Source organism: Oncorhynchus mykiss, chromosome 25, assembly GCF_057628025.1.
Source record: "Oncorhynchus mykiss isolate SJ-2025 chromosome 25, ASM5762802v1, whole genome shotgun sequence".
NCBI classification, from domain to species: domain Eukaryota; kingdom Metazoa; phylum Chordata; class Actinopteri; order Salmoniformes; family Salmonidae; genus Oncorhynchus; species Oncorhynchus mykiss.
In genome coordinates, this window is record NC_143046.1 from 36109559 (window position 1) to 36133545 (window position 23987).

At 44.0% G+C, this 23987-nt stretch overlaps 1 protein-coding gene across 1 annotated transcript; it reads right to left on the minus strand.

Annotated features, from left to right (window-relative positions):
- Nucleotides 1-886: 886 nt before the first annotated feature.
- On the minus strand, nt 887-22464 carry LOC110504161 (protocadherin-12). Its single transcript, XM_036970200.2, has 4 exons — nt 17727-22464; nt 16289-16380; nt 12515-12663; nt 887-4133 (listed from the first exon to the last, which is right to left on the minus strand). Exons 1-4 carry the CDS (start codon nt 20634-20636, stop codon nt 3724-3726), a joined length of 3561 nt encoding a protein of 1186 aa, XP_036826095.2. The 5' UTR covers nt 20637-22464; the 3' UTR covers nt 887-3723.
- Between the last annotated feature and the right edge of the window lie 1523 nt (nt 22465-23987).

The window sequence follows — 23987 nt, forward strand, 5'->3', positions numbered from 1 at the left end:
TTTTTAGAGAATTTGGCAGCATGTCCAACCGGCCTCACAACCGCAGGCATAAGCTACGGACAACAAACACACATGCATTTTATCAATGGCAATTTTGAATTTCAATTTACAGAGAAACCGTGACAATATCCTGAGGCCCATTGTCGTGCCATTCATCCACTGCCATGTTTCAGCATGATAATGCACAGCACCAGCTCATACCAGATACTGACTGGTTTTAAGTATCTGTGACCAACAGATGCATTATCTGTATTCACAGTAGTGAAATCCATAGATTAGGGCCTAATGAATTTATTTCAATGGACTGACTTCCTTTAAATGAACTGTAACTCAGTAAAATCTTTGAAATTGTTGCATGTTGAGTTCATATTTTGGATGGAAAAGAAAGTGGTGAGATTTGAACCAGGAATGTTGTGGGTCACAACACATTTTTAACACACCAACCTACCACCCTGATAGTTTGTTTTATTTGACTCCCACCTGTCAATGGACACTCTGCCCACTAAGTTTTCAAATCAACCAATCACATTTTGTCCTGTCCTCAAAACAGCTGGGTCCCGTTCGACTGATTCAACTTATTTAGACAGGTAAATGCAAGGGCTCCACTATTTGGGCCTCAGCTGAATTATTTCAGTGCATAATTTCCTTTAAGAAATCACAGATTATTTATCCCTGGACAAGCAAGAAGAATCATCTGGTACTGGAGCACTTGTCCAATTATGTCTAGTCAAGATTTGTTTCCAAGGAAGAGAGGAAGGAAGGATGCACTTTGAAGGAATTCCAACAAGCCCTTGGTACCCGAAGAATGAATAAGGAAAACTCCACTGAGCTACTGGCTAATCACAAGTCAATATAAAACATTTACATAGAAGAGGCGGCAGAGGGCGTGTTCTCACATTTCTCCTTTAAAATGATAGTATTTTCCAAGACATTTTAATACAATGTACAAAGTGCTGCTGGTTTGATTTATGGCAACAACAAAAACTCCCTATTCTCCTGAGCAAGATTACAAATGACACCTTTCGTCAGAAAAATGATAATTTATAACACTTTTACAGCCATTCAAATATCTGGAAGCCAAATCCTGGGTGTATAATGCCTTGTTCACACTGCAGGCCTATAATGCTCAAATCAGTTTTGGAATACTGACTGTCTCAATAGCAAGTTATAAGTGACCAAATAGGATTTATATGTGTTCAGATGGCAGTAATTTGCTGACATGACTAAGCTAGTTGTCATAGTAAAGACAGGTGTGTGCGCGCTGGTGTAGGCCGATTGGTGCAAGTGCTTCCTATCACTCAGAAGTTATGCAGCAAGCTAAGGTGACAATGCCTGCCATGGATGTTTCCCAGGTGCTTTGAATGATCAAAATCATAGTGTGAGAACACTTAAGGCCTCAAAGGATAAGATGATCCAACTTTCAAAACGAGTCCTTTTTGTCGAGCCACAGCAGTCTACTAGCTAGCTAGGTAGCAGTTTAGCTTTCTAGCACATTCACTCATTTGTTTGTAAACATTTAACAAGCTAGTTAGCTACCACATTTTCTTGGCAAACTGTCAACAGAGTAGCTAGCAAGCAACAAGATATGCCAAATAACAGTCTAAAAACTACTTGAGGGCAAATAAATCAGATTTGACCGCATGGCCAGGAATAAGTTTTGTATCGGACTTCAAACCACCTATGAAAGTGGTTTGAAATGTGGCTTGAAATATCAGATTCCATGTGCTTTTGTAGCTGTTCAGACTGCAGGAAAAAGAACAGATTCGAATCGGTTATGCAAAAATATTGGATTTGAGTCACTTCAAGCTGCAAATGAGAACAAGGCTTTTACAGTGCCTTCAGAAAGTATTCAGACCCCTTGACCTTTTACACATTTTGTTCGGTTACAGCCTTATTCCAAAATTGATTCAATTGTTTCTTCCCCCTCATCAATCTAAACACAATAGCCCATAATGACAATGCAAAAACACATTTTTTTGTATTTTTGCTTATTTATAAAAAAATTAAAACTGAAACATCAGATTCACATAAATATTCAAACACTTTACTCAGTACTTTGTTGAAGCACCTTTGGCAGCGACTACAGCCTTGAGTCTTCTTGGGTATGACACTACAAGCTTGGCACACCTGTATTTGGGGAGTTTCTCCCATTCTTCTCTGCAGATCCTCTCAAGCTGTCAGGTTGGATGGGGAGCATTGCCGCACAGCTATTTTCAGGTCTCTCCAGAGACGTTTGATCAGGTTCAAGTCCGGGCTCTCTGGCTGGGCCAGAGAGGACATTCAGAGACTTGTCCCAAAGCCAGTCCTGCATTGTCTTGGCTGTGTGTCCTGTTGGAAGGTGAACCTTCACCCCAGTCTGAGGTCCTAAGCTCTCTGGAGCAGGTTTTCATTAAGGATTTCTGTACTTTGTTCATCTTTGTCTAGATCCTGACTAGTCTCCCAGTCCCTGCCACTGAAAAACATCCCCACAGCGTGATGCTGCCACCATCATGCTTCACCATGGGGATGGTCCCAGGTTTCCACCAGACGTCACGCTTGGCATTCAGACCAAAGAGTTCAAACCTGGTTTCACCAGACCAGTGAATCGTGTTTCTCATGGTCTGAGAGTCTTTAGGTGTCGGCTGTCATGTACCAAGTCGGCTGACTCCAAGTCATGTACCTTTTACTGAGTGGTGGTTTCCGTCTGGCCGCTCTACCATAAAGAAATAATAAATAGCAAAGGGTCTGAATACTTATGTAAGTAAGGTATTTCTGATTTTTAAACATTTAAAAAATTTGATTTGCAAGCATTTCTAAAAACCTGTTTCCACTTTGTCATTATGGGGTACATCGTGTAGATTGCTGGGGATTTTTTGTTGTTGTATTTTATCCATTTTAGAATAAGGCTGTAACATAAGAAAATGTGGAAAAAGTCAAGGGGTCTGAACACTTTCCGAAGGTACTGTAAGTGTTTCCTACACAGACATAAACAAACATTTATACCTCTGTAAATACATTTTTCAGTAGCTAAATAATTTACTTGAGTAAATACAAATAGTAATCAATAATGGAAACATTTCTCAAAATGGTGGTGAAGGAAGTGTCGGCAGACTAGGTCCATTGTGACAGACATTTCTCCTCAGGAACAGGACTTAATGTTGTTAGTGTTTTGTCTTCAGAGAAGAGAGAGAGCTGTTTCCTTCTTGGGCTCTTTGCTTGGGGCTGCTAAACTCAGCCATTCATACCATGGACAACGCTAACAACGGATAGCACCATGTTGTTGCTCCCACTGAGAAACACTTCTGACGAGAGACAGAAAGTGAATCTTCGTTGCATCAGAATGATACAGAGGAGTATGTGCCACATGAGGAAGACGGTTTCATTGTGTAACATTTATCTCAAGGTAAATGTACACTTTTCTACGTAGGGAGTACTGTATAGTACATTGTGCTTTTTCCAGCACTGAATAAAGGCCTTTGGTTAACTCCTCTCCCTCTTCTGACCTTGTCCTGTTTCAGACAGGGAAGCAGGCTGTCAGAGCTTAGGCATGTATTGGACATCGCCTAATGGGGATATGTTAGGAGAAGGAGGGGAGTTGCTGTTGTAAGCTTGAGCAGTTCAGTCATTTCAGCAACATGTAAAACAAAGTCATCAGTTTGGGGGGGGGGGGGGTCTTAGGCATCCAAACACACAAGAATCGATCAAATAACGTTGAGACAACTGTTCTCATACCAGGGGTTGGGCCTAAGGGCATTGAGCCAGGGGGGACCTCTTTTCGGGGTTCACCGAGTTCCTTTGTATGTTGGCGCCCCCTGCTGCGGCGGTATCTCCTTCCAGCCCCAGTGAGCGCCGGTAGGTGGCGGACAGTCTGTAGAGCACGTCTGGCGAGGGGCGGGGCTGGGAGTCGCCTTTCTGGGTCAGGAGCATATTAAACAAAGTGTTGACCTCTGAGATCAAGGCCCCGCCCAGTGAGCCATCCTCCGGCTTCTTACCGAAGGTGGAGAAGGAGGCAGAGTCAAGGGTGTCTGGGGAGCAATGGGTTTCAGGGGACGGTGGCCCATTGGGAACAAAAACATTCTCGTGGTAGTCGGCCGTTAGGGGGAGGGAGAGGCGGGACATCCACGCAGGGTCCCCTATGTCAGCAAAGACGTCATCTGATGAGAGGAGGAGAGAAATGAGAACATGTCAATACCGTTTTTAACAACATAGGACAAAGCAACAACTCTACAGTGATGCAGTGCTGGATGTGACACAGGGAACATGTGGGTGTTCTTTGTTATAGTGATTGTTGTTGGTCAGTATTGTTGTTTATCCCTTTGAAAATGAATTTCTTCACGTGAAAACGTTAAATGAAATCTGAAGATGGGAGAATGATTATCTGGTATGTCGAAGAAGACAAATATAAACTAAGTTAATAAAAATAAGCTTACAGAGGTACAAGTCGAATCTTGCCGTTTCCTTCAATTTCTTTGAGAAAAACACTATGTGGGACGAAAACAGGATATATATCACAGGACTATATTTAACCGGCATTTCCTGTCATCTCCTGGCTGTATCCGGAGTTATAGTCAAGTAAAAGCTGATTTATGCTTGATCTGGGAATGCGGTGCAGAGGCGCCGTACAGAGGGTGTGACGCAAAAGGCCATATCAAGCTCCATACCGCATGCGCCGCCCCAATTTTTAACAATGCGGTGGGCTCTATATAACTCCGCATTGACATGATTGGATGACGTTAGGTGGGGGCGGTACATCCTGTATAAACACAAATTCACTTCCTTGACAAGCGCAAGAAGTATCAATTCCCTTACTTATGCAGAGGCAGCATTGCAGTAAATGCTGTATGGCCAATGCAGATTGCGGCATGACCACACATCGGCATTAAAGTGGTCAAGTGGTTTTACACACAAACCCTGTTTAGACAATCAAAAGACACATTGTGATCGGATCATCCTGCCCACTTCTGGTAGTCAGACACGTATTGTGTCTTGATATCTTACAAGTGTAGACAGATATGGACAGAGAAAACATTTAAATCATCGGCAGGTGGCACCATTGACTGTTTAGATCAATATGTGTCTTAACAATAAATAAATATTATTATGAAATCATTTGCATAAAGGGGCCAGGAAATCTGGTCACAATGCAGCCACAGTGGACGGAAAACAGACATTTTAATTCCATGTGTAGACACATTTCTGAAAATGTGGGCACCAACAGAATGTAGACATGATCCGGACAAAGGACTCATGTTAGCACCAGGTAAAAACGAGGCTGGAATGAGCACGTACACACTCAAAACAGGTAAAAAATCAATTTAAAGCCATTCTCTACAGTTAAGCATTACAGGCATTCTATGTATATATTTTTTTGTATGGGGATGTGCAAACCTGATTATCATGACCAACATATTGCTTTTGTTTCGTTGATAAAGGGAAAACTTTAGTTGTGGTATAACTGTATGGCAGGGGTAGACAATTAGATTCAGCCGTGGGACGATTTTTGTCGGAGCTGATGGATAGGGGGCCGGAACATCATTATAATTATTTGTACAATGCAAATTGTACAACTAAGCCCAAAAAGAGATTACATTTGAAAATGACAATGTCATGAAATGAATGACATGATGAAATGAATGACATGAAATTGTTTCAACTTATTCCTATCGTAGGTAAATAATCCAAGCAGTACATCTCTCCATAATAGTGTAAAATGATAAATCTACTGTTGTCTTGCCACAGATTCCTCACATGAATACAATGCCAAAATAGATTCAACACCCGTTTCTGGGTGGTCATTACAAAAGGTACAATTTGACTCCATGTTTTGTTTTTTACTTCATGATATAGTGGTCGGCAGGATGATATTTATAAATATTTTTAACGTTTAAAAAAAAAAAAAAAAGATTTGCCAACTATATTATCAATAAAAATATTCCAATAAGGCATGACATAACATCCTGTTGAAACAAGGTTCTTATAGCTCTAATGTTGGACCAATGGACCAAAAGAAAAACAAATATTTCTTACTGATGAGTCAACAGGGTTAATCGTAGGTGTGTTCTGAGGGTCAGGTCTTGACACGTTCCTGAATAATAACACCTGAGGGGATGGCATCTAAAACAATTTGAAAACTCTTTAGATGTTACAGGGATCTTATGATAAGAATATGAGAATAAAGATGAGATAGGAAAAGTCCCCCTGCATTTACAAGTTGGCTCACCAATAGGATATTATTTTGGGAACCAATATTTCAAACAAAAACAGTGCATTCTGAAAATATTCAGATGTTAGATTTTTTCTAAAAATGGATTAAATAAAAATCATCAATCTACTTCGATTGAGCTCAGGTGCATCCTGTTTCCATTGATCATCCTTGAGATGTTTCTACAACTTGATTGGAGTCCACCTGTGGTAAATTCAATTGATTGGACATGATTTGGAAAGGCACACACCTGTCTATAAGGTCCCACAGTTGACAGTGCATGTCAGAGCAAAAAACCAAGCCAAGAGGTCGAAGGAATTGTGTGTAAGTGCTCCGAGACAGGATTATGTCGAGACACAGATACGGAGAAGGTTAATAAAATATTTCTGCCGCATTGAAGGTACCCAAGAATACACTGGCCTCCATCATTTTTAAATGGAATAAGTTTGTAACCACCAATAATTTTCTTAGAGCTGGCAGCCCGGCCAAACTGAGCATTCGGGGAGAAGGGCCTTGGTCAGAGAGGTGACCAAGAACCCGATGGTCACTGACAGAGCTCAGGACTGAGTGAAAGATGAACAGAGCAAAATACAGAGAGATCCTTGATGATGAACCTGCTCTAGAGCGCTCAGGACCTCAGACTGGGGCGAATGTTCCCTTTCCAACAGGACAACAACCCTAAGCACACAGCCAAGACAATGCAGGAGTGGCTTCGGGACAAGTCTCTGAATGTCCTTGAGTGACCCAGGCAGAGTTCGGACTTGAACCTGATCGAGCATCTCTGGAAAGACCTGAAAATAGCTGTGCAGCGACGCTCCCCATCCAACCTGACAGAGCTTGAGAGGATCAGCAGAGAAGACTGGGATAAACTCCCCAAATACAGGTGTGCCGAGCTTATAGCGTCATACCCAAGAAGACTCGAGGCTGTAATCGCTGCCAAAGGTGCTTCAACAAAGTACTGCGTAAAGGGTCTGAATACTTATGTAAATGTAATATTTCCGTTTTTTTATAAATTTGCCAAAATGTCTAAACCTGGTTTTGCTTTGTCATTATGGGGTATTGTGTGTAGATTGATGAGGGAAAAAAACTATTTAATACATTTTCAAATAAGGCTGTAACGTAACAAAATGTACAAAAAGTCAAGGTTTCCGAATGCGCTAAGTATTTTTTATACAATATCTCTATGGAGAACATTTATGTTTATAAATTAAGGACCATGACAATACATTTTCTACTGGAACTTTGTTTATACTATCACTGCAAACCAACATGAAATTATGGCCACCAAAAGTAGAGAAGACAACATGATTAATACCGTTCCACATAGAAGTGGATCTTCTTAGGAATTGTTTTCTCAAATTGATCTTAAAACTATGTGAAGTACAGAATTCAGCCCATTATACTCATAAGTGTTCATGACAACAGTTTCCCTAATGTAATAATAATAATAATAATAATAATAATAATAATATGAGGGTGTCACACAATCTCACAATATTATTAATAATAATAATAATATGAGGGTGTCACACAATCTTTGACAGCCATTGAGTTTACATGTATTAATGTTAAGACATAGACCAGATGCTTTGGAAAAGGATTAGATCACATTGATCGATATGGGAATCTGACTATTGTCTTTCAGAAAAAGTGGAGTATCGTCAGTCAGCCAGCTGGCTCATAATTTATTTACCAGCCATGGAAATACCTTGTACAGGACTATTATTTAAAGACTTTGTAATAAGTTGGATGACTAATAAAAGCAGATAAGGTGAGAGAGAGGATTTAGGAAAGGTTATCCCATCTCAAATCTAGGTCAGGTGCCATGTTTCAGTTAGATAGAGCTGTTAACATTAATATAATGTCTTAATAGCCTCACAGACAAAAATCCCTAAAGCCAAATTTCTCACTGTAGTGGAAGAGGAACCGATCCTCTGCTGTGTTAAATGCTCGTCGGTCCTAAACCCTTAGCCCTTGAATGACGTTTTACATCATCACATCCAAATGTCCCTTGCCCAAGCGAGGGAGAGTGATCAGAGAGGCAACATTGTTGATGGAAAAACAACCAACCTAAAGCTATTATATGTACCTAGTAAGCTAACCTAGCTAGCTAGCACTCCTGTCAAGTATCCCCAGAGATACTTGCCTGCGAACTTCAAAAAACAACATCTGCCCTTCAGACCAAGATAATTTTCCCTCTTGGCCTTAAGACATTGGTTGCTTCCATGGGAGACCCGGGTTCATATCCTGCGTGTTACACTTGTCCTGTGGTCCTTTTCATCTAATCACAACCAGACCCGGGCACGCACACACTAACACAGTGGTTCCCAACTAGGGGTACTGGGACCCCTGGGGGTACTTGGCCTATCCACAGGGGGTACTTCAAAAGACTAATGAGTCCATAGGGAAACTTTAGAGATACTCCGGGCAGAGCGAAATTCAGTTGGGGGTACGGTAACCAAAACAAAGTTGGGAACCACTGTTCTAACGCACAAACTTACAGAGCAGTCACTGAACAACCCCAGAACCTACCCCCACCACACATTCCCTCTCTCATGCACACACACACACACACACACGCACGCGCACTGTGTGACACTGGCAGCCCTCAACTTAAATCGCAATCCATAAACAAAACAAGTCCTTCTGAGTTAGTTATCCTCTGCTGTATTCGTTTGGAATGTTCAAAGGCTCTGCTGTGAGATATATTTGTTTTTGAATGGAAGACTGAGCTCCATATATGTGGGGGGGTTTGAACTACACGCAAAAGGTCATCAAATGAGGTCGCGCTGACTCAGTCGACCACCATCTTTCATGTCTGTCGTCTCCAGGAGACCTCAGAAGAGAGCGTTTGCTAGCAGGGCTAGCGTACATACAAAACACGGTCAGATACTAAAATGGGGGCAAGCTGGCCCTTTTTTACGGTCTGTTGCGTCTGCTTGACTTTCCCGGGGAGGCAGTGATCAATCAAACTCACAGCAAGCCACATCAGAGAGAGGTTATCTCACAAGCTAACTGCCTGGGTTCAATCACATCATGTTTTCTAAAATGCTGCTTCCTTTTCTGGCCCCTTTCTCTGCAATCGCCTCAGTCCCGTCCCCCCTTCTGCATCTCATTTTAGAAAACGGGATGGGATCGTGTTGTTTGGATCCTTTAGGCTGATTGATAGCAGTGAGTTATAGCGCCACAATTCTGCATTCCATGTGTAATGCCTATTAACTGTTCATTTAGATGTATCAATGCACATCCACTGCCCCACAGCCCAGCCAGTCAATTTATAACCTTAATCTCCCCTGGAAAAAAGTGTCTTGAGAATATTTCCCCATGCTACTAGCCGAGCATTTGGTTTGGTACAGAGGGGGTTAATAGTTAGCTAGCAAAGGAGAAGTAAAGTTAGCCTAGCTATCCTCCCTAACTATCTTATTGACTCGACCATTAGCTGGTTGTTGCCTGTTTATAAATTATGTATTACATTTAAATTCTCCTCTCTCTTGTAATAATTGAACCTCTACTACCTAGCAAGCTACATGCCAATGACTTGTTTAGCATAACGACGACTTGGTCAAAACATGAGAATATAATTAACAACCAGTCTGATGGTTAGCAACGTCAGAACCGGCTTTTGCCCGGACTATATCGTCTGGTGGAAGGATGAAATAAAGCTAATTTACTAATTAAAATAAAATTAATGAAAACATGTTGTCAACTGTTTTATAAAAACAAAAAGGCTGTCGAACCTGGGAATTGTTGTGTGACAACTCCCACCTAAGGGTTGTTTCCCGGCCCTTGGCTTCGTCTCGTGTCAAAGAATTGCCCTCAGTCAGGAGTTATCATGCCTTATTAGTAAAATCTCTCCCTCCATCCCCTCGCTCTCTCCCTCCATCCCCTCGCTCTCTCCCTCCATCCCCTCGCTCTCTCCCTCCATCCCCTCGCTGTCTCTGTGTTTCTCCCATCCTCTTACTAACTCCTTGTTTTTTCCCCCGGAAACTCCTCTCCCTCTACACCCCCCACTCTGCACCTCATCCCCCTCTCTTCACCCCCCACCTCATCCCCCTTTCTCTTCACCCCCCACTACACCTCATCCCCCTTTATCTTCACCTCATCCACCTTTGTCTACACCTCATCCCCATTTCTCTTCACCTCATCCCACTTTACACCTCATCCCCCTTTCTTTTTATTCCCCTTTCTCTACACCTCATCCTCCTTCTCCTCATCCCCTTTACGCCACACCTCATCCCCCTTACGCCACACCTCATCCCCCTTACGCCACACCTCATCCCCCTTACGCCACACCTCATCCCCCTTACGCCACCCCCCTTACTCCACACTTCATCCCCCTTACTCCACACGTCATCCCCTTACTCCACACTTCATCCCCCTTACTCCACACTTCATCCCCCTTACTCCACACTTCATCCCCCTTACTCCACACTTCATCCCCCTTACTCCACACTTCATCCCCCTTACTCCACACTTCATCCCCCTTACTCCACACCTCATCCCCATTTCACTCTACACCTCATCCCCCTTTCTCTTCATCCCCCACTCTACACCTCATCCCCCTTCTCTTTATCTCTCGTGATCCATGGCTCCCCCCATTCCAAACTTAATTAGACTGGACCCACCAGCAGGGAAACCCTAAATCCTCAGAAAACAATTACCCTCTCACTGGAACCAAAGCAACCCCCTTAGACACACCACACATACACATGTTTGATGTGAAGAACACCCCTGCTGTGGTTGATTGACTACAACCACAACAAAACACCAGAAGATATTGAAGCAGTTTAAACATACTGCCAAGCGTTAGATCCACAGACCTGACTAAAGTCAGAGCTCAACTTTGATAAGTCCTAATGGTAAATATTGAAAAAATCATCAGTTGACTGAAAACTGACAATTCAATTGGTGATATGTCTATCAGCTCTAAGACTGATTTTCGAGTGAACTGTCCCTTTAATAGGTGATATGGCTACCAAACAAAGGAATGCAGACTCAAGAAAATAGCAGAGCTCAAGGAGCGATAGACTGAGGCCGCATTCTGAAGAAGGGGTACTGAAAACACACTGATCTACGCACACACACACACACACACCTTTGCATTGTGTCGATCAGGACGAAAGACAGATGTGGAACATGATATCAGAGGTCAGATTCAAGGCTATCTGTTCAGATCACACTGACACACTGCCTCAGGGCAGAGTGGGTGGTGGTGACTGTGGGTGTGGGTGTGTGTTGAGGTTGTTCTATGCAGCTGAAAAGATGGGGCTCTCCAGGTGAAAAGAAAAAAATGGGTTGCCCAGGGAATCAGAAACACAGGCTGTTTGAATGTTTGAACAACGTCATAGGTCCTCAAAGAGCATGAGCTTCTCACCGTTCGTGAGTCTCACAAATCTAGTGTGAGTTACAATGCTAATGATGGACCCCTTTGGGCATGGGTGACTCAAGCATGACACACACACAAACACACACGCAGGTCTTTGTAACACCCCTGTGTGAGGTTACTGTACCGGCAGACTTTAAATGGCTCTCACTCAAGATCAACTGAAAGAAGTCTTAAGAGAGACTATGTGCCGTGTTTTGAAAAGAACAAAAGACAGAGCCGACGTGACGATGACCTGAACAATTGGAAGGAACTCAATACGTATGCTTACTGTGTACATACACTGAGTGTACCAAACATTAGGAACACCTTCCTAATATTGAGTTGCAACCCCTTTTGCCCTCAGAAAAGCCTCAATTTGTCAGGGCATGGACTCGACAAGGTGTCGATATCATTCCACAGGGATGCTGACCCATGTCGACTCCAATGCTTCCCACAGTTTGCTGGATGGCGTTTGGGCGGTGGACCATTCTTGATACACACGGTAAACCGTTGAGTGTGAAAAACTCTGCAGGGTTGCCGTTTGAGACACACTCAAACCGGTGCGCCTGGCATCTACTAACATACACCGTTTAAAGGAACATAAATATGATGTCTTGCCCATTCGACTCATGTCTCAATTGTCTCAAGGCTGAAAAATCCTTCTTTAACTCGTCTCCTCCCCTTCATCTACATGGATTAAATTGGATTTATATCAATAAGGGATCATGGCTTTTACATGGATTGTCATGAATGTCACATACAGTACAGCAATAAGTATCTTTACGGCTGAGTGAAAACAGCCACGCTCAGCGTATGATATTGCTAGTCACTTAAGTTTGCTAAGAATTTTAAGAACTTAAGTGGTAGAAGCACAACAGAGAGTTTTGTTTACTATAAAATAGTATAATTTCTCTTGTCAAAACGGTCAACCTGGTTAAATAAAGTTTCAATTTGAAAACAATTCTTACCAGGGTTGTTGAGCAGGTTATTAAGCCCCTCCTCCAGTAGCGGGTCGACTGGGGAGTCTCGGCCCATGTCCCAGTCCATGTCTCCGGCCTCACTCTCACCATGACCGCTGTCCTTGGTGCTCTGCCAATCAGTGTCCTGAGCGTAAGACCTACAGGGAAGCAGAGGAAACAGACAGGGGAGCGTCAGGGACAGTGAGAGGGCATTTTAGAACCAACGTTTAGGAGTCATACTATCGACAGTCAGCCATCTTGTGGAACCTTCACTATGACTGTCATGTCATATTCAACTGTTCCCAAGAATCAAGCTCTTCTGGAATGTGTTGACCTGAGCTCAGTTTAATACTTTAATAGCTTCCAACCTCGGCTCAATGTGGAGGTGCATTGAGCCAGACAAAGGGTGTGGTGGTGTGCTAAGTGGCATTTAACTGTGCTGAGATGCTCTAAGCCATGCTAGGAGGTCTTGTGCAACACTAATCTTTGTCTCCTACTTCATGTACTTCTGGGGGTTTTAAAGTTTGGTGATAAAATACCAGAGACTCGAGGTATAGACTGAAGACAGAACATGCTCCCTGTCAGAGACTTTATCAGAGCCAGTTAGAGACCAGACAGACCTGAGACCTCTTTATCAAAGGTGCGTACCCACAAAAAAAGACTAAACCCCGCAAAGATTGGAGATACGCACACTTTCAAAATTGTTAAATACCACACACAGCTCAGACCATGCGTACACACAACTTCTAATTGTATTGCAAGCATATTGTTCTATTGAGATGTTTGAGGCACGGGAAATAATTCATAAGAATGGTGATAAAAATGAAATGATAAAACAGACGCATTTACCAGATTGCATAACAGCATGTAAGTTTTAACATGTTTCTTTCATTATTGTTATCTCATTTTCTGACATGATTGGAATGTATTCTGTGTTTGGAACTCACTGTAGGTGGCTAGCGCCGAGACCCCTAGAGGACGTAGTTCTTCCTGATGCCGTATTACCTCTGGGTATCGACACAGTCAGCCCAGCCAGTAATACACTCGTGTCCACCATGGACTGGATTTTGTATAAAACATCCTCAATTCAGGCTGCAACGGCATCAGTTTCCTCCTTTACTCGATTTAGCGTACAGTCTTTAAAAAAAGTCCACCACCATACTAGGGTGGCTAATGTTACTTTTTGATGTTGCGGTGCGCATTCAGCCAGGGGTAAACAGACTCACATGGTGTACAACATCCAGAAGTTGTCCGAAACTCTTAAAATGGTTGTGGAAAATTGTGTTTTATTAAGACAATATGCTTATTTCGCCCACCATATGTGTTATATATATGTGTTATATGCTTATTTTTTCCCCACCAATGAGCCATTAAATCGAGTTAAGGAGGAAACTTTGTAGCAGGAATGGAAGATGTTTTATGTACAATCCGGTCCATGGGAGTCACCTGTGTATTGCCTGCTGAATACATCAAAGATGACAAACTATGTAAAAGGGATAATAGCGCCAGTTTGCGGCCGGTTGGGTTGTGTTTAGTTTGAAAGATTCCGTGCAAAATGTTTAAACATTCTGCCCACACCTTTACAGAAATTTGATCAAATTTGCCATAGCTCTTTCATTTAGAAACGGTCATGTCAGAATTCCAATATTTCCAAATCATACAACAAATGAGGGAGTTTTTATCAAAATAAAAGGTGAAAGGAGATTGTTTTCCAGGTGGGATTTTAACGCTCATTCTCGTGAACAGAATTATATATATTATATTATTCTAATCCTGGATGCTGATTGGTTAAAACTGCATTCCAGACAGTGTCTATTCCACAAATTACCACCGGCTAAAGCTATGAGGTTGAAATGCCTATTTACTCCATCTCACTGCGCAATCCACCGTCTCATCAGCCCAGCCAGGCAATTTATAAACTTGATCTCCACTGAGATAAAAAGGCATTTCACAGTCATAGCTTGTGGTAACTTGTGGAATAGACACCGGCTGGAATGCGGTTTTAACCAATCAGCATCCTGGATTAGACCCACCCATTGTATAACTGGGAGATAAACCAGGGGGGCCGACAACATCCCAGATAGTCGGCCATGACACAAAACATACACCCCACGTAGACAGATTCTTAATTCTTCATGAAAGCGAAGAGGCTGAACCATATATGAACCCCTCACATAATACTGTGTATAGAATATAACATTGTGGTCAGTGAATGTGCTGGCTCCTGCCTTACTGAAGGAGTCATGGCAGTGTGGTAGGCACTCAGTCCTGCATAGACCTGCTCCCTGCCAGTGACTGACTGGCAGAGCACTTATGGTATGAGACACTCTTCCTGTTATTGGGCAGACACATATCTGAGCAGCATTGTCTAGCTATAGTCCCACCCACTGGGCACAAACTGGTTGAATGTCCGGGGGTATCATCGGATGGGGCCACGGTGTCTCCCGACTCCTCCCGTCTCAGCCTCCAGTATTTAATGTGTCGGGGGCTAGGGTCAGTCTGTTATATCTGGAGTATTTCTCCTGTCTTATCCGGTGTGAATTTAAGTCTCTCTCGATCTTGACCTGAGCCCTAGGACCATGCCTCAGGACTACCTGGCTTGATGGCTCCTTGCTGTCCCCAGTCCACCTGGCCGTGCTGCTGCTGAGGTTTCAACTGTTCTGCCTGCGGCTATGGAACCCTGACCTGCTGTTTTCAACTCTCTAGAGACAGCAGGAGCAGTAGAGATACTCTGAATGATCAGCTATGAAAAGCCAACTGACATTTACTCCTGAGGTGCTGACCTGTTGCACCCTCAACAACCACTGGGATTATTATTATTTGACCCTGCTGGTCATCTATGAACATTTGAACATCTTGGCCATTTTCTGTTATAATCTCCACCCGGCACAGCCAGAAGAGGACTGGCCACCCCTCATAGCCTGGTTCCACTCTAGGTTTCTTCCTCAGTTCCAGCCTTTCTAGGGAGCTTTTCCGAGCCGCCGTGCTTCTACACCTGCATTGTTTGTTATTTGGGGTTTTAGGCTGGGTTTCTGAACAGCACTTTATGACATCGGTAAAAAGGACTCTATAAATACATTTGATTTGATTTTAAATCAATGTTATTTCGACAAATTTCAATGTGATGACGTTGAATCAACGTGGAAAACTGATTGGATTTTGAAAAAATCATCAAGGTAAAAGAATTGTGTATTTTGTGTATTTCTACCAAAATCCCTTATTTTATTTTTCCCACATTGACCTTATGTTAGTTGACAACTCAACCAAATGTAAATCAAAACTAGACGTTGAACTGACGTCTGCGCCCATTGGGTAGGAAGATTTGAAACAATATTTATAGGGTGCTTGTATTTATTTTGTATCTTCGGTCAGGTCTCCTTTGAAAAAATGATTTAAAATCTCAGTGTGATCACTTGTAAAAATAAAGGATAAATAACAAATACATATGTATGCAAATCTAAATTTTCGACAAGTTACATTTCATGAAAAGATGATAATGTGAGTCAGATTGTAGCCTGTTGAATCATAAGGCATCAATACAATCTAAAACTAATGATGCATGTAGTGGTAATAGTGGTCAACAGCCAACTGGCTCTGAAACAAAGGAGGGATAATGATGCATGTAGTGGTCGTGGTGGTCCTCAGCCAATTGGCTCTGAATCAAAGGAGGGATAATGATGCATGTAGTGGTCGTAGTGGTCCACAGCCAACTGGCTCTGAAACAAAGGAGGGATAATGAAAAGAAAAAGGGAAAAAAAGACAAGAAAGAGGAAATGTGCTCACCTGCCAGCACGCTGGGAGAACTTGTTGCCTCGGAAGTTTGGTCTTGGCTGCAGCTGGCCCTGGTGGAGCAGGGAGAGGAGCTGAGAAACCTGCTGTAGGGAGGCAGGAGATGATGAAAGGGGTAAGGAGACAGTGATCTTATAACACAGAAGTCAGAATAACAAACTAGGGTTTTGAGAAGGTGCTGTATTGAGGCTGTTGAGTGTATTGGGTGGAGGTGTCAATCGTCAAATGAATAAATATTATTTGTTCGGTGAGAATCTATTCAACCTGACGCTCACTATGGCAACCCCTAACATTGGGGAGTTCATTTGGAGCAGTTTGTGCTGATATCTTTCCTGTGGATATGCTGCTAACTCTGGCCTCCACATTCAGAGAGGAAACAGCCTTTGTGAGTTGTGGAGAGTGGGCTTGTGTGTGTGGAGTGGGGGCTCTTGTGTGTGTGTGTGTGTGTGTCTCAGATGGTGGACAGGAAAGCGCTTTACGTAAAGGGCTATTATTCTCTGACCTGTTTCCTTCCAGGATGAACCTCTGAAATATGGTCATGTGGAAGGGGGGAGGGGGGGGGGGGGGGTCTGAAAACCTCCAGCTGGGGCGAGCAGGCGGAGATGAAGGAGAGGTGGGTCAAAACTCAGTCATCTTCCTGCGCTTATAGTGGAATTTACGTGAGGCCTTAAAACATTACCAGACTCTTTGTTCTAAGACTATTGGGAGTTGGCATCCCCGTCTGCGCCTATTCCCCCTCTGCGTCTATTCCCCCTCAATGACGATGTGTCGATTTGACTAGCACAGCACTTCTTGAGTAGACATTTACAGATGCTGCTTTTTTTTGTGAGATCAGCAATTTGGACCATTTGTCACTGACGACTCGTGGTGTTTAAATGTCAAAGCAGTATTCCCTTACTCTACAGACATAGAGCTTACTTTGGCTGGGCTTCCCCCTTAGAGAATAAGAGTGGTCTACTGATTTTTCCTGCCATTTTTCCTTCTCTATATGAGTGTGTTATGCGATATTGAGTAAAAGGATTGGTGCGAATGCTTGAGGGGCATGGGAGTAGACAGGATTACAATGGCTGACACATGAGCACCTGAATAAACGCAATGCTTTGGCTCCAGCATCATCTGTTAGTTGTCCCCTCAGGCTTCCTATGTAAGCCATACACAAGAGGGGGGGAATGATCTGCTCTCAGAACCTTCAATTTAAATGCATCTCCATTCCTGTAGGTTACACTTAATTGTTTCAGTTAGAGCACGTGAAAAAAATAATGTTTATTTATAATACGAAAGTCTGAGAAAAAAAAGGTTCTCTTTCTGTTATTTGTTAAATGGATACAGGGTGTTTGACATGAGAATGATTAAAACCAATGTGATGCATTGCATAAGATATACCAAATGTGCATTCACATTAGAAGTAATTATAACTAAAAAGGTTTATTACCTGCACTTCGGGAGAGGCAGCAGACAACTCAATGGAGTTCTCTCCGAAGGCAGCCATGGAGAGACGGACCAGGTTCCTCAGCATCCGTCTGTGGTCTTCAGCGTCAAGTCCACTTCTGGTATCTGTGTTGTTGGGCCTTCTAAGTGTTGCCACCTGGGACGATGTTTCTGGCACTTCAACGTCGGGGCTAACCTGGATCTCAGAGTTCCCATGTCGTCTCAGGGTACTGGTCTGATACAGTGAGGAGGACGATGAAGGGTTTCTTGCCTTACGCAGGGTTCGGTAAGGAATGGCAGGGGTCCAAGGAAGAGTGCCGTCCAGCTCGATGCTCCCAGGTTTCCTGAGTGTTCTGGAATGGGAGACTGGTAGCGTTGATCCCCCCTCAGGGTAGGCCTGGGAGGGGACTGTTGGGTTCATGGAGTTGGCAACGCTGTACTGTGTTTCGGTGTTTTGCTCTTCAACCACCAGGAGCATAGGGGAGAGGGGCTGGGCTTCGTTATCTTCTGGAGGGTCCTCCCTTCGTCCCCTCAGGACTGGCACCAGCTGGATGTCTGTCTTCCTGATGTTTTTCTGCGGGCGGCGAGGGTGGCTCGTGTAGGTGGACTCGGCAGTCCTGCAGTTGTAGGAATGGTTGTCTCGTTTCGTGGGGCGACAGAAGGTGGTCACCAAGGCAACCGTCAGGAGAAGCAGGATGCAGCTGGCCCCAAGGCAGATGGCCACCATCATGGTGAAACTCAGCTGACCATGGTTACCAGGGGCTGAGTTCTTCAAATGGTCCCGCAAGTTGATGAAAGCCACCTCCAAGGTGAACTTTGTCAATAGCCTTGGAGAACCCTTGTCCGATACAGCAATATCCACTTTGAAAGTTTTCCCAATGAGCTCTGTAGCATTGGTCGTGTTAACATACAGTTGTCCGGTGGTGTCATTGAGTCTGAATAGTCCTGTGGGGTTTCCATCTGTGATCATGTAGCTGAGTCTTCCATTCAGGCCAGAGTCTGGATCATTAGCCTTGATGGTAGTGGCCAGGAATCCCATAAATCCATTTTGGACAGAGCGACCAGTATGAGGATCGGTGGAGCCTTCTTCAGCACCATCCCCTAGTTGTGTCACTATCTCCCCCTTCTCCTCGTTGACCGGGACACTCACAAAGGCTATGCCTTCCTTTGGCATCGGCTCCTTGATGACGGGGTAGTTGTCGTTGACATCCTGGATCTCGATGAGTACCGTGGCGGTGCTGGTGAGGGGTGGATGCCCATGGTCTATGGCCTCCACAATGAAGGAGTATGTGGGCGACTCCTCATAGTCCAATGACTGCTGGGCGCTGACTACACCACTGGTGGGGTGGATGGCGAAAGACGCCGTGGGAGGTCCCAGCTCATTGGACTCTCGGATGGAGAATGACACCCTGCCGCTGAGCTCAATATCCACATCATTGGCCTCTACCTTGAGGACCTGGAGCCCCACGGTATTGTTCTCCTTGAAGGAAGCCCTGTAGTGGGACTTGGAGAACACAGGGGCATTGTCATTCTCATCCAACACATGGACAACTAGGTGTCTCACACATGACAGTGGAGGGTCACTGTAATCCTGGGCAAGTAACGTGAGATTATACTCCATGACCTTTTCCCGATCCAGGGTGCCATTGGTTACGATCATGTAATTGTCGCCATGGATTTTCTTGAGGCGGAAGTGGCCGGATCCATGCTGGATGTGGGCGTGCACATTCCCGTTGTCCCCGGAGTCTGCATCAGAGACCATCACCAGTGCAAGGAACGTGTCCTCTGGTGCACCTTCTAAAACAGTTGCCACTGGGGAATCAGGGGGTGTCCAAGTGACGTGGATCCTTGGTGCATTATCATTGACATCCCTTATCTTGATGTGTAGTTTACAATGAGAGGGGATGGCGTTGGGCCCAAGATCACGCGCCTGGATGTCCACCTCATAAAAGTGTTTGGCTTCATAGTCCAGTTGGCCTTTTAAAGTCACTACCCCACTCTGGGGGTGGATACTGAAAAGCTTCTGCACCTCAGGTGGCGCATGCTTGCTTAGAGAGTACTCAACCTCCCCGTTGGCCCCTTGGTCAGGGTCTGTGGCCTTGAGGTTGATGACGCTAGTCCCACGAGCTGTATCCTCAGCTAGTTCCACAGTGGGGGTGCTATCCTCAAACATGGGGCTGTTGTCATTAGAGTCCAAGACGTTGACCTGGACCAGAGTACTGCCCGACCTGGGAGGATTCCCCTTGTCCCAGGCCACCAGAGTCAGCTCGAAGGAGGAATGCACCTCCCTGTCCAGCTCCTTGATCACCACCAGCTCTGCCTGCTTTGGCCCATCCACAGCGCTCCTTACATCCAGGGCAAAATGCTGGTTAACGGACAGCGAGTAGGTCTGCAGACCATTGGGGCCGGCGTCCGGGTCCACCGCTCGGTCCAGGGGGATCCGCATCCTCAATGTGGCCATCTCAGAGATTTCCACCTCCTGCTGGCTGCTGGGGAAAGTTGGGCTGTGGTCATTTAGGTCCATCACCTCCACCCGCACCCTCAGGAAGTGGATAACACCACCTTTCCTGTAGAGAACACTGAAGGCCAGCTCACACAGGTCCGAGCCTCGACACAGCTCCTCCCGGTCCAGCTGGCCTAGGGTGGCGACAGTTCCATCTCTTACTTCAATGGAGAAAGGCAGGGCTTGACCATGCTCCACGACCTGGAAATCCTCCAGTACCCCGGTCTCGCCTCTCTGACGCAGGTCATCGACCAGACGGCCAACCCTGGTGCCCACAGGCTGCTCCTCCCAGACTTGGTACATGACAGTTAATGGGGCCGGGTCTGAAGACTGGGCCCCAGAAATAAGCCACAGAACCAGCAGTAGAGCCAGCAGCATGACTGTGTGAGATGTTACTGTCCTGTCCAGCATTTAAAAGGGCATGGCTAACACCCACAAAAAACAACTTATTTCCCCTTCTTCAATTTAAATAATGACTGGTGAAAAAACTAAACTATTGATAGAAAATATATCCTTTTAAAATAGCCTGATACAGTAAAAAAGTCAAATATTTTAGTTATAAATCGACAAAACATAAAATACATTTATCAATATAAGCCATGAATCAAACAGCTCATCTACCCATATTCTTACACTTTTACCAAGCTCTGAGTATCAGCACAAAATATACCAACAATTACAGCTCAATCTAGCAATGAAACAATCTAATATTTTTCCTAACAAAACAGATTTAAAATGAATGAAAGACAACCCTACATCCCTTTTATACCAACAACCTTAGAGCCCTTAAGTTTAGTCAGATAACTAAATTACAGAACCCTATAAATAGAGCTATTGCCTCCCTCTCTTACACACACTCACAGCTTACTGCATGAATCACAGACAGCTGCTGGCTCCCAGTGTCCCGCTTCATCAGCCTGTAGCTACAAAGTAAAGCAAGGAGAGCACTGAGGAAGTTTGGATCTGTGATGAAACATGCAGGATAGGACCCAGCCAATCAGAACAGGGGGGGTGGAGCATATGCAAATCTAAACTCCCCACCCCAAAACAGAACAGTGGGCCCTCAGGAAATCAAGCAGGAGTTGAAACAACATTTGAGTGCTTTTAAAGAAATGTGATCCTCCCTCCGCCTCTGCCTCCAGTCCTTCACTCCTTTTGCCTTGTTGCTTTTTTCCTGCAATCTTCAAAAATCCATCACAACCTTGCATTGTGGATCTTTAACTCAGTAGAAATCAGAGTGGGCTTGAAGCGTGGCCCCTATGGGACTTTGAACTGTAACCAGGCCTGCTCTCTACTCAGAGCTCCATGACGTAAGGTCTGGGCTCGCGACAGAAATCCTAAACGCTAGATAGCTCTTGCTGATAAATGTGTTGCAACCTCAAACTTGTCAGCCGTAAATGTCTTTGGCTGGTAAAATGGTCTCTTTCTGGACTACTTTTCATTTTTTTGTTGCAATATGTGTTTTTTTGTTAAGTTTCTCAGCAGTAAGCTGCAAATGTTGTTTTCACACATAGCACAGTGAAGAAAATAAAATTTGTGCTGCTGTAAAAAGTAGAATCTATCCATACCGAAGGGCTCACAATAATGACACAAAACTGCAGTTCCGGATAACATAAACAGGGCAAACAATCCTGATAAACAACATCAGACCATTATACATCTTGACAATTATATGTACAGGATCTCCACGATAGGAACATTTAAAAAAATATATATATATTTTTTTTAAAAGAGTGTGAAATGGCATAATCTTAGCTCTCTGCATGTATAAATATAAAAGTTGAATGTGTGACGGGAAATTATCCAATAGCCTGAGCCTATAAAGACAACGTTTGTTATACTCTGTACGGTTCAAACAACACACAAAACCTGACTAATCAACCTGATCAATCAATGTTTACATGTCCATAATCCTTCTGTTTGCATTAATATAATTCTTATTTTTCCATCTACTATTTGAGGACCTAAAATAAAGGAGCCGTAGGCCTATAAAGCTACAACAGAAAGAATAGCATGCAAAGTTTCAAGCATAACACTTCCCCTTCAGCTCGGACATCAACAAACCGATTAGTGCACGGGCCAATAAAAGCTTTTCACAGAGTGATAACTCTGGGAAAGATGATGCTAAAGATATCAGTCCCCGTAGTCCACTGTAACTTCTCAGAGACACCGTCAAGGGCTTCGGTCACCATACCTCGTAAAAAGCCAAAAATGGGCGGCTGACTCCCCGTCTCTGTGTGGCCAGAGAGAGCAAAGGTCGGCCAATACGATTAGGCTCTCTCCCCTAAACAAACAGGGGATCCGTTTCACACATAAAGCTGCACTCCGTCAACCAAGTATCCCCATTTGGAGAGCTGGGGGGGGGATTCCTTAACAGTTCTCGCTTTCTATCAGAGCATACACACACATGCACACTCACACACGGGCACACACGCAACCACACCACCATAACACCCACCTTCACAAATGTTAACTCCCAACAGTCTCAACCTTCACATCTGTGGAAGGGCGTGTGGTAATGATTAGCAAATCTTCAGTGCTATTTGTTTTGTTGTTCTACAAAGCAAACCGTAAGAAACGGTCAAAACTTAAGTCTTTAGAAGTTTTACATGCTTCATATGTGAAGTCAAGCAGTCAAGAGCTCCTGGAAGTGAACTTCAAGCTGGACTCTCTTGGATCAATTAACTATTCAGAGAGTGGAGATCAAGGAGAGAGAAAAGAGAAAAGTAGCAAGGTAGTGGTGTGTGTGTGTGTGTGTGTCTGTGTGTGTGTCAACCTTACCTACTTTGTGTTTGTGTGCATTCCACTTGTCATCCTCATCACTGCAGTGGAACAAGAGAAGCAAAGGAAAGCTTCTTACACAAACAGCCGAAAAGTGACCATCGGTGACCGTTTTGTTAACACTGCCCTTAGGTTATGTAGTCTGATCCAAAGCTTTACTTTGCATTACAAACACACACACACATTCCAGAGAAGCTACTAATACACTTCTTTAGAATAACGCTCAAATTGCCTTTTTGGCACTCAGATAATTCCTCTGTCTCTAGTCCAGGGTTCTCCAACAGGTCGATCGCGGACTACCAGAACCTCGCAGCGCACCCCTGAGTAGCTCGCCAAACAATTCTGAAAAGGGCATGTATTTTTTACGCGTTCCACCTCAAACAAATTGCAGAAGTATCAGACACCTACTATCCAATCACATCCACACCGACATTATCCCACCCCCGGTTAGCCACTATTGACTTAAAAAGCCAAATGTAACATTATCTGCCAATTAATTTCCAGCAATATTGCCCCTGTACAGTATGTGTGGTGCACACATTTTAAAAAAACTTTATTTAATTAGGCAAGTCCGTTAAGAACAAAAACAAATCTCATTTACAATGACGGCCTACCCCGGCCAAACCCGGACAACGCTGGGCCGATTGTGCGCTGCCCTATGGGACTCCCAATCACGGCCGGATGTTATTCAGCCTGGATTCGAACCAGGGACTGTAGCGACACCTCTTGCACTGAAGTGCAGTGCCTTAGACTGCTGCACTGAGATCATGTCATCTCCCTGAGGAGGATGAGCTGGCCAATCAGCGGCCTAGTTGCATTAATATTTTTTATGACGCATCATTTTACGACACATCAACATCATTCTGTGGTTGGAGCACGCTGCTTTTTAACAAACTTAATTACAATTTTTGGTAAGAAAAACTATTTCACTCATATTGTAAGTGATTATAGTTCAAATTTAAAAGACATCTGGAAGCACTG